Genomic DNA, 16749 nt, shown 5'->3' with positions numbered 1-16749 from the left:
AAAATGAATTCCTTATTTTTCCAGATTAAAACACTAGTCACACCAGTACAGAGAAGTCATTTCTCATCAGTCTGAACAGAATAACACATAAACAAACTGCTCCGTGTTCAGTAATTAAATACTGATATTGACTGACTGGTTTTAACACAGTGATTCTTGAGATAATTTAACACCAGTGTATAATATGTCCTAAACAAATGTTCAGTAAACACAGCAAGATTATTGAACAGTGGACAAAGAGATTAAATTGTATCCAATCAGTCACAAAACAATCATACAATTCTACACAAAGTCATCTGTATACTAATCAATAAGATTTGATTATACAGTATTTGTAAATGATCTTGGGATGTAACTCTGGAGAAAGCTTATCTAGGTTGGTAGGAATGCTGATGTGATTTTAGTGTTTCCAAAAACCATCTACACAAATTAAAAATTAACGTTGGCGTGAAAAAAATTTAAAAATGAAAAAAAAGAGCCTGACTTTGCAGAAATGAGATGAAAAGCTAAACAGGAAGTATTCAGGCACACAGTGAGAAATGTTGTTGTTAGTCATTTTTCAAACACAATGTGTGTTCAAATTTTAATGAGGTGATGCCGTCACTGTGTGATGATAATGAAAGGAAAAAAAACTGTGAGTCATCAAACAGTTCACCATGTAGAGCTGCAGGATAATTTTCACAGTTCAGGTCAAAAATGCATCATGTTTTAGCCCCAAATTAGACAAATATACTCAGAAATGTCATCATTAAAACAATATAAACTTTCTGCTATTGCTAATAAAAGTGAAACACCTGTTTTCTCTTTGGCTGCTTGTTGCACTGATTTAAAAAAAACAACTTAAAACAACAACAAAACAAACCAAAAGGTAAGGTACCTTCAAAACTGACAAAAATAGCAAGACTGAACTTACTAATTGTGCTCTTATATTCCTTTTCTGTACACTTGAATTTCAAATATTTATATGTGTCTTTGCAGAGAAAAGTCTAACCTCAGGTTTCCACCGGGTGCGTACTGATCCAGCTGCACCACAGTTTTGCTCCGTCCTACCCCATCGGGAGTGTTTCAGAAGTACACGCAGTGTACTCTGGGCAAGCACTCGACCTTTTAAATTAAGTTGTACTCTTAATACAGTAATTATGGCAGCCCAATCAAATCCGAATGAGTGCCTTTAGACTACTGTAATTCCTACTGAATGGCCCGATTTTAGTTTTACATTTAGTTGATTTGGTCCTTTTGCTTTATATTTGTGCTTCTACTGTGGGTCAGTAGGTTACGTAGTTAAACAGTCTCTTTATTTATCTGTTGTTTTTCCTGTTTATTGGTGAAATACAATTGTTTTTAAAGTGCAGTGCACATAGTGGAATCAAGGGATGACTGACCAACAACCTCAAACTAACAAATTGTATGAAAATACCATGTTATGTCACTATTATTGTTATTTTCCTGTCAAATACTGAGCATTTCTAAACTTCTAGGCCTCATCTGATATTGACTCATTACAACCCAAAAACTTTGAGGATCTGTGAAGTAGGTATCAGTAGGAGTAGGAGTGTTTGTGGCTTTTTACACGGTCGCCCATAAAGTTGAAATAATTTTGTTTTCAGACACATTCCTCTTTTTATTTTCTATTTATACACATCAGTAATCACCTTTGACCAGGTGCAATGAGATTGATCAATACAATTTTGAGAATATATACACTTTATCTATCAAGAACAAATCACATTTTCATAATCATTTCATGAGAAGAGGTCAAAAATATTTTATTCCAACTTTATGGGCGACCGTGTATTTAGTTTTTAACTTGTACAAACCTGTAGTTTTTTGAGCTGCCTGTTGACAGAGGTGAGGTCCTGTCCCTGGTCTACGTAGGCCAGTTGACCCTCCAGTTGGCCCAGTCTCTGGTCCAGGCTGTCGTAGCTCTGTACCAGCAGGTCAGCCCTGTTGGCCTCGAAGAGCTGTCGCGCTTTGGCCTGAGTGGTGCTCTCCAGATCCTGCCAGCACTCCCTGATCTCCTCCAGCTTCCTCCGCACCACCGGACTGAGCTCGGGCTTCTCCTGGATCAGCTGCTGGCCCTCCTGGGATGAAGAGGAGAAGGGAGGGACACAGAAAGAGAGGTGAGACACACTAAGACCTGTTGATGTTTTTAAATATGTAGTTTAACATATAGAGCAGAGTAAAAAGCACACGTAACACTTCAGGTAAAAACTTGAAACAAAAGGCACTTGATTGAATTTTGTGCCACTATATTAAACACTATATTAAACCTGTTATGATAATAAGGTAATTCAGTGAGAAAATTACCACCTTAATAAATTAATTTAAATTTAAATTACTTTTTTCATGCATTAATGCTTCAAGAACTAAACAATGGGTGTAAAATTAACTTAACTACTTAAACTTGTGATTTTTAAAAAATCAACAAACTGCTTGGTCAACAATAGGTTTAAAATCACAGTGAAGCTAACCTTTGACCTTTTGGATATCAAAATCAGTTTTAGTGTCACTTCCCAATGTACACTCAGAAGCAAAGTGCTTCTACACATAGAAACACAACAATGATAATAAATATAATAAACTGTCTAACAAAGACAGCAAATATTCTCTGGATTTCATGTCGGGATAATTATGTGCAGACACTGTGGAACTAGGTTAGGACGAACGTTTGTGTGTGTGTGTGTGTGTGTGTGTGTGTGTGTGTGTGTGTATGTGTGTGAAGAGATTAAACCTTGCCGCTTCATAAATTACCTCACACTCCCCTTCCCCCTCTCTCTCTCTGTGTCCTCTCTCTTTTTCATATTTCTGCCCCCTTTTGTAGCCCCCCTGCCCCACTTGCCTTTATACACACAAACACACACACACACACACACACACACACACACACACACACACACACACACACACACACACACACACACACACACACACACACACACACACACACCACCAATAATCCTTATGTACACCTGCTCCCTCCCCTTTTCCCTCCACAGTGAAAACCTTCCCCCATCCAATTGTAATTCGCAGTCTGTGTGTTTGTATGTGTGTGTGTGTGTGTGTGTGTGTGTGTGTGTGTGTGTGTGTGTGTGTGTGTGTGTGTGTGTGAAAGAGAGCTAAAGAAAGAAAACAAAGACAAAAACAAACAAAGAAAAAATATCTGAAAGAAAAATAGACATAAAAAATGTGTACGGAAAGGTTAAAAAAACTGTATCAATCTTACTTACATTAACATTTAGCGTCTGTATTTATTTAAAAAAAAGACACTGAATTGATGTGGCAGTATGACTTCTATTGGTCTGTACATATGGAAAAACTAATATTAATGTATATATATTATATTAAATATTCAAATAAATCAAGTGTTGCAGCCATGCTTCTTGTACAGGTGAATTTTGAAAAGTTGCTCAATAATACTAAATATTCATAATTAAATGACCAACAATACATTTTTAAGTGTGTGTGTTATTTGTTAAGAGTTCAACACTCAAAACCTGCTTCATCAGGAGTGTGTGGTTGTGTTTTTTTGAGCACATGTGATGTGTCGCCTGTTAGTGTTAATGTAAGCAAACATACCACTCAGTTAGTTCATTTTAAAGAACCAAAACTGCTCCAACAACTCCAGAAAAATATGTTTAAGTAAGACGCCGTCACTCGCAGTAAGAAGCTGATTTAAACTCTAATGTTTTTAAGGTGTGGCCATAAAAACTGAATGATGACTCTTGTTTTAACATAATAATTGAGTGTAATTCAAGTATAACTGATCTTAACAAAAGTCACAATCAATTAACAGCACATTTTGAGAGAATCACTGCAGGTTATTTATGATATTGTGTAACAGAAGCTGACATTTTAATAGATTTTGAAACATGAATAACAAAATAGAAATGTGGTTATTGGCTTGTATGACTAGAAATTTGATATTTGGATCCATTTTTCTGTCAAAAGCTACATTTGCAGCATGTGGTGCTTGGCAGGTGGTAATTTCACATTCTGCCAAGAAATTTCACCAAAATGGGCAAAAAACAAAAACTTTGAGCAGTGACTCATCATCATCATCATCCATCCGCAGATCTCGTCTGAGTCACTCAGGTTATCATAAAATCTGCAGACATACAGAGCGGCCCAATGACTGGAAACTGGATCCCACTGAGGTGATAAAATGGTTTTCTGATGCAAAATCCCAGATGAGCTGCAGTGACATCTTTGGGATTTACAGGCAGTTCCAAGTTGTGAATGTGAGTAAACATATAAAAACATGTCAAGTCAAATAAAGTAATACAAGTAACATCACAGAAATCTGCAAAGGCCGAAAATTCTCCTCAAAAGCTCTTTTTATAGTGAATATAACTGCTTTACGGTGAAAATACAGTGTCGTTAATTACAAAAAGTATCTTAATTTATGGGAGGACTTTTCTTTGCCTACACTGAATACCAGAATATACAGTATCACACATTACAATATATATAATATTATGTAAAGTATATTATTTTTCTTTCGATGAGATACTGTGTATGTAGTTTGGTATTTACCATATAAGAAGGACACTGTATAGGATAATAACATTTACAAGTGGCAATCATTTCTGGTATTTTGCATGTCCTCCTGGGAACCAAGGGGAAAAAAGTGTCTTATTTGTTTTGTTTTTTGTAATTTGCTTATTATTATTATTATTATTATTATTATTATTATTATTATTATTATTATTATTATTATTATTATTATTATTATTATCATACTGCACCTTTATTCTCCTGTTTTATCTGTCTTACTCTATTTTAGTTTCATTTCCAATTTAACACTACACAATTGTATTTAAATGTCTTTTTTATTTCGCAGTGTGTTGCTTTTATATTCTGTTCTGATGCATTTTATGTTTAATGTAAAACACTTTCAATTGCCTCGTTGTTGAAATGTACTACACACTTAAAAAGTATAGTAAAGCAAACTGGAGATGCCTGAGGTGATGAAAATAGAGAGGAATTACAGGCAGGCTCCCACCACACCACTCACTGTCCTGTGACAGTGTTAGTGCGTTACGTCAGCTGATGGAGCGTTTCTGAGTGGGAGCGCTGCGTGGGCTCGAGCAGCTTCACCCACAGGCTCTCCACACTCGTACATGCTCAGCTCACAGAGGATCACATATTCCACTGCACATACAAACAGCATCTGCAAAGAAATCCCACAGAAACCTGATCCCAAACCATCAGGAAGGAAAATCCATGTCCATACGGTGACTTCTGTATTTTCTTCCTTTTTTTTTAAAAGTCTAAGTGGTAAATGTGCTGCTGACGACATTAGACGTTTTCTTAATTTTTCTGTTAATATAGTCCCTGTTTCTTTAGATGGGGCCCAACTTTGCCTGCTCATCTAGTAGTAGATAAATAACAATTAAGACTGTAACTTCTGCTCTTATTCCTATATTTGTTACTGCTATTTTTTCCTCTCTTTTTTCCCTTTTATGTGTCTCACTATCTTCTCGCTGAGGTAAATTTTTTTGTGATTATATGTTATAACTGAAGAAGAGTCAAATACATAAGCTGAAGGGTAAAGTGAAGATGGGCCCTGAAGACTGAGGACTCAGTGACAGCGCCGCAGTGATGCTAACGGTAACAGATGAGAGCGTCCTTCCTCACTCTGCTGTCTGGTCTGTACATCACAGCAGACATCTGCTCCTGAGCGTCACTGCTCACACTCCGCTGGTCGCTGCGTGTCTGTCAGGATGAGGCCACCGCTGCTACTGTGTCAATATTTACTCTACGTGTGAAAAAAAATCAAACAGTGAACGCTACTCAGCAGAGCTCTCACTGTTTAAATGAATAACTGGTGACATGTTTTAGATTCAATCTAGTTTCTGTGAATACTGTAGAGGCTCTTATTGTTCTGAACACTAAGGACCCTAAGTGGTACTCTGCTCTTTTGAGGGAGAAGTCCTTTAGTGTACAGGAAGTGATGCATGTGATGGCACTGCAGGCTACAGCAGCAACAAAAGCTACAATCATCCTCATGATTTCTTTTATTCAATGATGTATTATTTGCCCTATATGGCAACTATTTGCTATATTATTTGACATGCAACTGATGGTGTGATTTCCACTTGTTGGCAAAATGCTAATGCTAAAGAAAAGATAATTATTAGACTGTATTCTGTGACAACACTGCAAACCTAAAGTAGGTTTATAGAAACAAACCAAACACATATTAACTATAAAAGGTTACAAAGATTACTAAGCAAATATTATATTGTCAGTATTTTAGAGACCACCTCACTAAAAAAGTAAGACAAATTTAAGAAAAATAAAACCGAACATGTTCTTGCATCTGGCCCATTGTGTGCTGCTTCACTAAAACATACAAACAGTACGAGATGTTAAATTTTGTGTAAAAAGAAATCTTGCTGGAATCAGCAGTCTACTGAATTTATATGCTGGAGAATACATGCTGCTGAAAATGGATATAAAAACCGACACATTTGGCTGTAAACGCTCCTGATGTGCATACAGGCCAGTCAAAGCAGAGCTCTCTTTGAAGGATAAATGAGTCTTAACAGCAGGATTGCAGCGCAGGCAGAAGATACTGTACAGCCGCAGAGTGAGACGTATTCAGGTCAGAATCAGCAGGTACAGACTGACACAGTTACAGCAGATTACTTGCAGCGACTAATTAAAAGATACACTAAGAGTTAGTGGTTAGAAAGTGTGTTTTAAATGAGAAGCCCAATTTTTATTTAAATAAATCTACAGGTGAGATGAAGTGGTTGCATGTGACTATATCATGACCAGGTGAAGGTGTTTTAGTTTTTCCTCGATTGAACCAACATGTTGGAGCTGTATTTGTTAAATACTAGAAAATAATCTCTTTGGTGTCTTCAGTAAAAAAAACAAACTGCATGGTTGGGGTTTATGTAATAGTCAGTGCTGGAGCAGATTAACTGTCCAATTAACGGTGGATAATATATAATACAAAGTAGGCTTTCAGCTCTCTGTGTGTGGATTTATAATTCACTACTGAACCACTATGGATTCAACTGCTGCAGCAACATCTTAAAAATAGTGTCTTCAGTCACTGTGTCTCAAACCACATACTTCTGTTAGTATACTGTGTAGACTTCAATTTTCCCAAAAAAAAGGTAAAACTCAGGATTTAGTTCTCTTTACTGGTTCATTTATTGGCAGTCTTGCAGGGTATTTACTATGAAGCAGCACAGGCATATATTGTGTGAGTGAATCTGTGAGTTTGTGGCCATCTCCAAATACTGTATGTACATATTTTAATAGTTTGTCAGCAACACTGTGACTCAAATCAGCAGTATAGTGATGCTAAGTGCAAAAACCACATGTATAATTTACATTTATATAATGCAGCGATGTTCACCGTAGTTACAACCATGGCCCGACCGATACTGGATTTCTGGGGCTGATGACGATACCGATATTAAGGAGTAAAAAAAATCTGTATTGATATGTCAGCCGATAATCTCATATGTAAAGAATATATACATGAACATACATTTTTTGAAGGGATCCCTTTTAAACACTTATCTGACAAAGATATGTAATGACGGCTGTGATATTTTACCGTTAAACAATAAACTTGATTGTGTAAAACGACATCGACTGAAACAGTAAAACTTCACTGTGAATTTCATAATTATACATAACTATAATTAAATACCAAAAAAACATGTAAGTATATATTAAACTTGAACTTGAATGTGGCCTATATAACTTAAAAAAAAAAAAAATCAGCACATACTGTATGTTGTCCGATTATGTATCAATATATCTGTGATAGGTCAATATTGGCCAATTATATCAGCTGAACGATATAATGGTCAGGTTCTAGTTACAACGTCCTCCGCAACCATTTCTAGTTTAAAAAGTAGTCCCTCCTCTTCCTCTATGAAGCCAATATGGCGACCGCTGGGGGCAAGAAACGTCCACAGTTACACACTCGACTTTTCGACTGTTTTGAGTGCACCATCCAGTGCGCTGCATTTTTCCATACTTCTCAGCGTGATTGCACTTATGCACTCAAAATATTAAGTGTGAGGAGAGAAGTGTGTTCAGTTATATCACAAACTGCAGCAGCATTCAGACTGAAAGCTACTCCAACCCTAAAATAACTTCTGATCGTCTCTGTTTTTTAAATCACAGTACACAACCTGACTTTGACCTTCTGTTTCAGCATCGTTGTCTCATATCAGTCGACTTCTATGAGCTTTACTGGCACGAATACTGCAGTAACTGTGTTCCCAAAATATCTTAAACAAATCTGGAATTGATTGAAAGAATACAAATATAACTGCATAGATGTCTGTCTCAGTTTACCGTTCGCTCTCAGTGAGACTGCTGATATCATCACTGTTCCATTGATGTTCTCACTGCACACTCCTACACACACACACACACGCACGCACGCACGCACGCACACACACACACACACACACACACACACACACACACACACACACACACACACACACACACACACACACACACACACACACACACACACTTCCTCATATATTGCAGAGCCGACACAAAACTATAGGTCACAGCTTAATGGATGCAGTGATGTGAGTCAGGCAGTTTCATATGTAGTATGCATTGAAACTGAAATAACAGTGGTACTAATATGCATACATCTTTTAGGTTTTGACAACTCAATTTGCAGCAGATGTCATTATTATTATAAAAGTATTATTGGTCTACAGGATCTCTCTTCTGTTTCTCCTCAGACTTCCTCCATTTTTTTCTGTGTTCAAGTTTTTTTGGGGGAAGTTTTTCCTTGTTCCAGATGAGGGTCTACATGTTAAGGATGTTGTGTGCTGTACAGATTGCACAGATTTAAAACTCTGTTTGTAAATGTGTGATTTGTATTATTGGGCTGTATAGTGCAAATAAAAAATGACTTGACTTCAAATATATTAACAACTATTGGATGGATTGCCACGGAAATTGATGCAGATATTCATATTGCAAAAAGGATGAAGACTAACTTTGTTGATCCTGTTGAGAGTTTTTCATCTAGTGGAACCAACAGATCCAAAGAACAATGTCCAACACATCAGGTTATGACAAACTATCTCCCATCTGGCTCAGCTGTACATTCAGATGAATATGTTAACATGGGAGCGCCTTGATAGCCGAGCAAGGACCCTTCATTGCATGAAGCATAAAGCGCTATATAAGTTTGATTTATTATTATTATTATTATTATTATTATTATGATGTTCCCCTCTATCTGTGTCTCCATTTCCTGTCCAACTCTATACCAGCTACTATTGAATGAAGGCAAAAAGGACAATGTTAACATGCTAAAATAAACTGAGTGACTTTTAACATTTAAAGTGTTAGCAAGCCCATGAGCTATGACATTGGCATGTTAACATGTAAAGATCTAATAGTTAACATACATGTCCACATACTAAAGCTAGACATGTTAACATAACGCTAGGATTAACTGTGTTAGTATATCAGTTTAAAGCACAGCTGAGCCAAAGTAAAGATATTGCTGACAAAGTTCAGCTTAAACTGATTAAAAGAGAGTGTAGAGCTGAGTCTGACAAGCTGTGGCTTATATATATCTAAAAATGCCAACTGGACATAAAGAAAGGATTCAGGAAAACACACTGCAACCTTCAGGCCAGAACAGCAAAAACAGAGACATGAGAATAGAGAATAGTTTTCAATAGTCTATTAACCTGTTTGCTGGGGAGAGCGAGTGATTGTAGGATCAGGACAGCAGAGGATGAGATTAATACTGAGAGTTAATGAGGCCAATTAATTATAAGGCATAATGGGAGAGCAGGGGACAGGAATCAAAAGCCCACTGGGTTTAGGCTGACAACTGCATGTGGAAGAAACAATAACACACACACACACACACACACACACACACACACACACACACACACACACACACACACACACACACACACACACACACACACACACACACACACACACACACACACACACACACACACACACACACACACATCTGCTGCAACTGAGGCAAATCAAACTGCAGCTTCCACAGTATTTTGTCTGAATCACTGCAGAGTGAAATTACAGACATTACAGGATGACTACAATCTTCTAAATGTGTACAGACTAATGTTACATTGATTTTTCTTTGGGGTGAAAAGAAAAACTTGCTGCACAAAAAGTATCATTGAATGCATCTACCTCATAAATGATGCTGCCATGAGATTTAGTGCAAAAGTTTTCACTCAGATCATTCATTCAATCATAAACTTAAATTCTACTTATTTACACTGATTGGTTTATTTTGGCCCTGTTAAAGAAACCCATTCATCCTGCAGCGACAGAACAGCAAGAGTTATTGATTAAACAATGTGCTGCACATTCAGAGCACTGCAAACCTCAGCTCATTAGATTTGGCCACGTTACACTTCACTACATTTACACCTACAGATGTAGGCTGAATCTCAATACTCCAAAGCAGCACTCTTTTGGTCTGTGTCTTACGTCACTTCCTGTTATCTACATATTTCCTGTCCCCGTGACTGGAAGGGGACAGCGATGACGGAGTGAGAGAGAGAGAGGGAGGGAAAGAGGAATGACCTTCACACACAGGAGCCGTACGACGGGAGGAGGAAAGACGAGGGGAGAGAGAGAGGGGAGAGAGGGTGATTGGACAGCTGTTGCCTGGCAACCCCTGCAAGCACAGGAAAGAGGAGACACAACTCTCCAGCTGCCGCCGGCCACTTGATGTCAGCAGAGAACATGACACAGTACACCAGCTGCATTATAATAATCCAAAAAAGGCCTCATCTGATGGAGGTGTTCCCCGTCACACACACTCACCTAAACACTGAAGGAGAAACGTGTTTATTTTTGCACAGTTACATCATTTTAGTCATTTCAGACTCAAACATGATGTCCAGTATGATCGCACCACTCTGTAGCTGAATACTGACAACTACAGAAGTCTTGCTTAAAATACTCAGTCAACAGCTGCTGACGAAAGAGAGTTTGAGTTTCGCTCATACAAAAAGCCAGTAACCTTTAGACAATGAGCTCACGTTTATACTACGTTATTCATCAATGTTATTAAAAACATTTGAGATTTTAGACATTTAGCTGACTCAGCTATCTAGCATGACTTATACTAATGCAAATTATAATTTGTATTATGCTAATTTAAATTCAATTCCAATTTTTTTTTTTTATAAATGTATTTATTAGTTTTTTTGTTTGCAAATTACAGCAAATCAAACAGCAAGTCACTATTACATGCAACAAAGCAAACTTTTTCTCCCTGTTCTCCCTCCCATCCCCTTTGAATTACTTTGTTGTTAAAATGTGCTACACAAATAAAATGAAAATTGGACTATGTATTGTTAAAAGCAGATTTTTTTTTAGCCTATAGGAAGCCGCGGTTAATTGTAGAGCTGCATTCATTCATTTTTACAAACCTCTTGTCCTCTAGAGGGTTGCCATCCCAGCTGTCATTGGGCGAGAGGAGGGGTACACCCTGGACAGGTCTAACTACGGGCAGCCTGGGGACTACAAATGAAAACTATCCTCTTGGCTAACTCTGACACATTTACATTGTGGTGTAAACTAAAATGTTGATTAACGTGTACTGTCCCTTCCAAATAAACCTTAAATGAATAAACTTTTTCACCATTCTTCTCTACTGTAAAAATGTTTGCATCATCATTTCTATCAGCTGTCAGATGCAGAATTTCATTCATTCTATGCACGTTGTGGATGTCAGACATCCTAACTGTAGAAATGCTGAACTTGCACTTTTGGTGTAAAAGCCTTGTGAGGATACAGTCACATCTATTGTGCATTCTTAGTATTTGTGTCTCAAAGGCACAACATAAAAATAGTTTGCTTCATTTTTGTTTTTACTTTCTAGAAGTAAAGCATGATGGATTTTGTGTTTTCTGTAGTGTCCCTACATGTTAGAAAAATGTCATAATGTGTTAATAAAAGCACATATTGTTGGATGTGAGCATCTATTCAGTCTGTAGTTCAAATCAGGTGCAGCAGTCTCCTTAAACCAGTAAAACACTGAGTCTTGCTGTGGGTGAGACCAACCAGAGTTTAAATAAAAATATGAAAGCCCTTTCTCCTATGAACTATCTTAATTAGTGCCTTAATTAATGTCATAATGGTTTGCTTTTGACCCTGATGTTAGACTTTGTTAGGCCAGCCTAGAGACTCTGGAGAGCTGATATCTGCCATAAGGTTTAAGGACGCTGCTGAGTAAACGGGGGGGGGGGGGGGGGGGGGACTGCATTTAATGAAGAAGGAGTAGGGTGTCATCTATATCCACCGCAGACTCTTTTAAACCATTTAAGCAGAGCATTTTTTCTGCACACTGTATACATACAGATATGCTCACAGATGGCTGAAGCTACCCTAAAAACAGGCGATGTGCTTCAAAGAGTCCTTCATGGCACAGAGAAGAGAGGGGGTTCGTACCCAATTACAGAAATAGATTCTCAGAGGGCACAAGCAGAGAGACACAACCAGGACAAGAGAAGAAGCAGAGTGTTTGCGACAGGAGCACAATCAGCACCACAATACTATAAACTTAACTTACCTTTAGATTCATGGAATATAAGCAGGATTCATATTCCCACCCTGTGATGTTGTTCCCCTGTTTTAACTTGTTTAATGTGCTTTGATTATAACGCACTTTATAAACTATTTTATTAAAATGCTGCACTGATATAATTCATATTTGGACTTCAGCTGCAGCACAGTTCAAAGGGACAGAACAATATTTTTAAATCCTCAGTATTGCCACGATATGATGCCAAATATTATTAATGTTTTCTCTCTCTACAAAAAATAAATAAAAATGATAGGTTGCTAGGCAACAGCCACGGAGCAGGCATGTGGGGTGATGTGTGGCTGCCATGTACGACTTCAGAAGTGAAACTCTGTCTGTCTGCCAACAGCTAGACGACCTGGTGTGACTACAGTCTGCTACTGAGCTATGAGACTGTGAGCTGGGACCATCACTAGCAGAATACACATCATTACACAAACACACATGTACACTGCTGTATTTGTGCTGATAACATTAGTATAATATACTACCATCTAACCCTAAGTTTTATGCTACAAATGTCTTCTTAGGCCTTCACTGCACCGAGATGGTCCTTTCTTGAAATTAAAAAATACACCAAAAATAAAAATGCTGTCTCAGCCTTTGTTTCCTCAGTGTTCAGCACCAGCTCTTCTAGACCACAAAGGACTGTAGTATATTTGATAAAAGTGGAAAAAACCCACAGAAACACAATGTACATACATGTGTAGTTTTTACTAACTGATGGATGGATGATGCCTAACTGAACAGATAGAAAGACTTATGAATTGAGGCTATATAATTAAAAGAAATCAATGTAAACAGTATCTGTAAACAGTATCTGTGCACAATGTGACTGTGTACAATGTAAGTGTTTTGGCTCTTGCAGTGTAATCAAGACATAATATTATAATTTTAAACTCTTTAAACAAAGCATATCCATCATATCACTATTTATTTTAAATATCGCAAAATGAAATTCAGTCAAATTAAAAAACTAAAACTAAATAAAATCCAACAAATATGAGTCGTATTTTAGGACTTGAGAAGTTTTGACAGGATTTGAGTAAGTTTAGTTAATGTACTGTCAGCCAAATTACATACTTTCATCTGAGGATGAAAACAAAGAAATGCTCTCAGTAATATTCTGATATTTGTGGGTGTAAAAACAACAACAGTGAACCTTTCTATACATGAGAGCAACAGCAAAGAGGTAGTTTTGAAAATTTTGAACTTCTCTTTTTTTGTTTTTGTTTACCATACAGTACATTTCTCACCTTCAGATTTAAAAACAACACATCGATATTTGCAGGAAAAAAACATCCAGAGACTGCAGTGTTTCTCCTCCTCCTCCTTCTCTCCTCTGTCACTGTCACTCTTTCTCACTTCCACTGTAAGCATTTTCCAGTAACCCCACTCTGCTTACAGATAAGCACATGCTCTATGAATGTATAATGAAACAGCTCTGTACTCTCAGGCCTTGCAGTGCTGCTGTCTCTACATCATATAAACTTCAGTACATATCATTACTTGGATATACATACCATCAGTCGACCAGTTTCCACACATTATAAGCTAACAATAGAGAAATTAACGCTAACACAAACTTCCCAGTGCCCACTATAGAAGAAAAAAAAAGTGCCTGAGTTCTCAGCAGCAGGCAAACAGTAATTAGACACGATGAGCAGCTTAGCCAGTAGTGGGTGAAGCAGCCTCCCTGTATAGCCATCAATCACAAGGTTCATTTGAAGCTTTTCTGTGAAACTGACCTCAACAGAAAATTTTCTGAAAAAGAGGTTTTATGAGCATTTAGTTGAGTTGGATTGATAATCTATTTAAATCTAGCTCTATATCTTTCATTTACTGGCTCTAGCTTCTGCAAGCTGTAATTGCATTTAAGTTAATTAATAGTCTATTAGTTAGTGACTCTGTATGCAATTAAGTCTTACTGTATCATCTCATATCATGCCAGTATCTCCAGCATGACTTGCTGTATGTGCACAGACAACATGGAGCGCAGTGCTGTGACTTGGCTTCATTCACTCTGCTCCTACCAGGGGAGTTCAGTTTCAGCCCTGCCCAGTATTAGACTGCAGAGGATGGAGCCATTACGCCACAGTCTACTGTATGTGCCATCATAATGAAGTATGACGTGATGCTACTAATGTTTTGGTTAATGGCATAAAAGCTTCATGATAATAGCGGGCTTCAGTGTAATGTCTTTTTCACCAGAGATAATTCTTTTGGCTTTCCTTAGAGAAGATGTACAGCCAAGATTTGTTTCCACCATTCACTTTATAAAGAAAGATTTGCAGCCTTTCGCAAGTTTAACAAGGCTTCATTGGTGTCCATATGTCCTGTCAAAGCTTCCAGCAGCTCACTGTTACTCACTTCAAATACGAGGGTAATCTCATACAATATCTAATCTTAACAATAATAATTGCCACCACCTGTGTATGTGACTTGATGACCTGATACAGTATCAGCAGGTCATGGCATAAAATTGAATTACATCCTGTTTATACCTGACATTAACATACGTCTTGGGTATCCAATCACTCAAACCACTTGCAGAGGTGGGATGCATTTTAACCACATATCTCTTGTAGTGTAAACATTCATTATTGCTTGTCTGATTGATGTAATAACAGTGAGCGGGGCTGTTTGACCTCCTTGTGGAAGTGATGTGGGTAGCGACAAAATTTGGACACAAGCAGTCAGCTCGAGATGCACACTAGAGACAGGTGTGAACATAAATGTGACTCAGCTGTCCTCTTGTGATCGGATCACCTTAATGCATCTTAATGCCAGGTGTAAACAGGGCTTTAAGGACAAATCTACCTCTAGCATCAATTAGCCTGTTTTAGCTATTTCTCCATAGTTCACTTTTGTTGTATCTCAACACAAAGTGGAGCTACAGGAGGTTATGTGGAGACCATCGCTGGGTTGTAGTTATCTACAAGTAAACCCTAGACTTTATTTCATCTTTTAGAGCTATACTTCCTCTGTACCTTTGTGTATGTACATCACAAGAAAATAATTTCAAACTTTAATTATTTTGCAGAAAAGTGTTCATGTTGTTGTCTGGAAATTTCAGGCAAAACAATTCAACTGTAGATCCTCTCACAGGTCAAACACACATTCACACAACTCTACGTGTGATTTTGCCTGAAATACAAATTAGCGACCTGTTGAAGGCGGCCTGAGGAAATGCGGCACTGAACTACACTTCTACCGACTAGTAACGACTTTACGCACCCAGATTCACGTCAAGGCAGCGAATCAGAGGTGTGAACACAACAGCCAACAAAGACAACCAGTACAAAATTGGACGTGCAGCTGGGGAAACACTGGATAACCTAATTACATCTGTGTCAAATTGAGTCTTTAGACAAGAGGCTGATGTCCTCTATAAATCTCCTTAATATTAAACAGATCCTATCAGGGGCTCAGAGCATTGGTGAAGGTTACAGCCCTCCACTCTCTATTTAAAACCCCTCTGTAATACTTTCTACCCTTGCCACTGGCTTTGTTACGCTTAGATTGAATTTGGCGCTTTAGTGTTTTAATACAAGCACCAACCATATAAAACACTTAAGAATAAAACTGGCATGGGGTAATGAAAGACATTGTTTACATCAATTATGCCTGTCTGAAGGTAACAGACACAAGAGGTCACTTCTCTCTTTAAAATTATACAAATAAAACCTGAAAAATGTGAAATTTTTGACAGATTCTATAATCTTTCCAAACACACATAAATACAACAATTGATTCAGACTAGACAAGAAATCCACATTGTTTTCTCTTGCTAAACATTAGCTCAGTAACCTAGCTGGCATCAAACATGATTTAAAGTGATAACCCAAGCTGTAAAAATGAGTCTAGATGCTGCTCAAAATGAAAAAAGCACTTGATAAAAACAAACTTTATGTGAAGGAAATTCAAACAAACGCAAGCTCTGCTATAATGTTGTGTCTCATAGCTTTGAAAGAGGTCTAATATTCAACACTTTGATTGGTGAGGTTTCAAATTAACTAATGAGAACCAAACTTGAAAGCTGTGTAAACTAATTTATTCTGACAGATATATAATGGGCACAGTATATGGGACTGACCAATACTTCTGATTGACAGTCCTATTTGTTTGTTATGATGATAATCTCAGTT

The 16749-nt window shown here is 37.5% G+C and overlaps 1 protein-coding gene across 1 annotated transcript in view; it reads right to left on the bottom strand.

The window, feature by feature from the left end:
- Positions 1-16749, bottom strand: part of LOC133981017 (spectrin beta chain, non-erythrocytic 4-like) — a 75802-nt gene that overhangs the window by 18893 nt on the left and 40160 nt on the right. The window contains exon 25 of the mRNA XM_062419904.1: positions 1818-2081. Coding sequence (XP_062275888.1) covers positions 1818-2081 — 264 coding nt within the window. The remainder of the gene's footprint in view (positions 1-1817; positions 2082-16749) is intronic.

This window comes from Scomber scombrus, chromosome 5 (genome assembly GCF_963691925.1).
Source record: "Scomber scombrus chromosome 5, fScoSco1.1, whole genome shotgun sequence".
NCBI lineage: Eukaryota > Metazoa > Chordata > Actinopteri > Scombriformes > Scombridae > Scomber > Scomber scombrus.
This window is presented reverse-complemented; position numbering and strand designations above follow the sequence as displayed.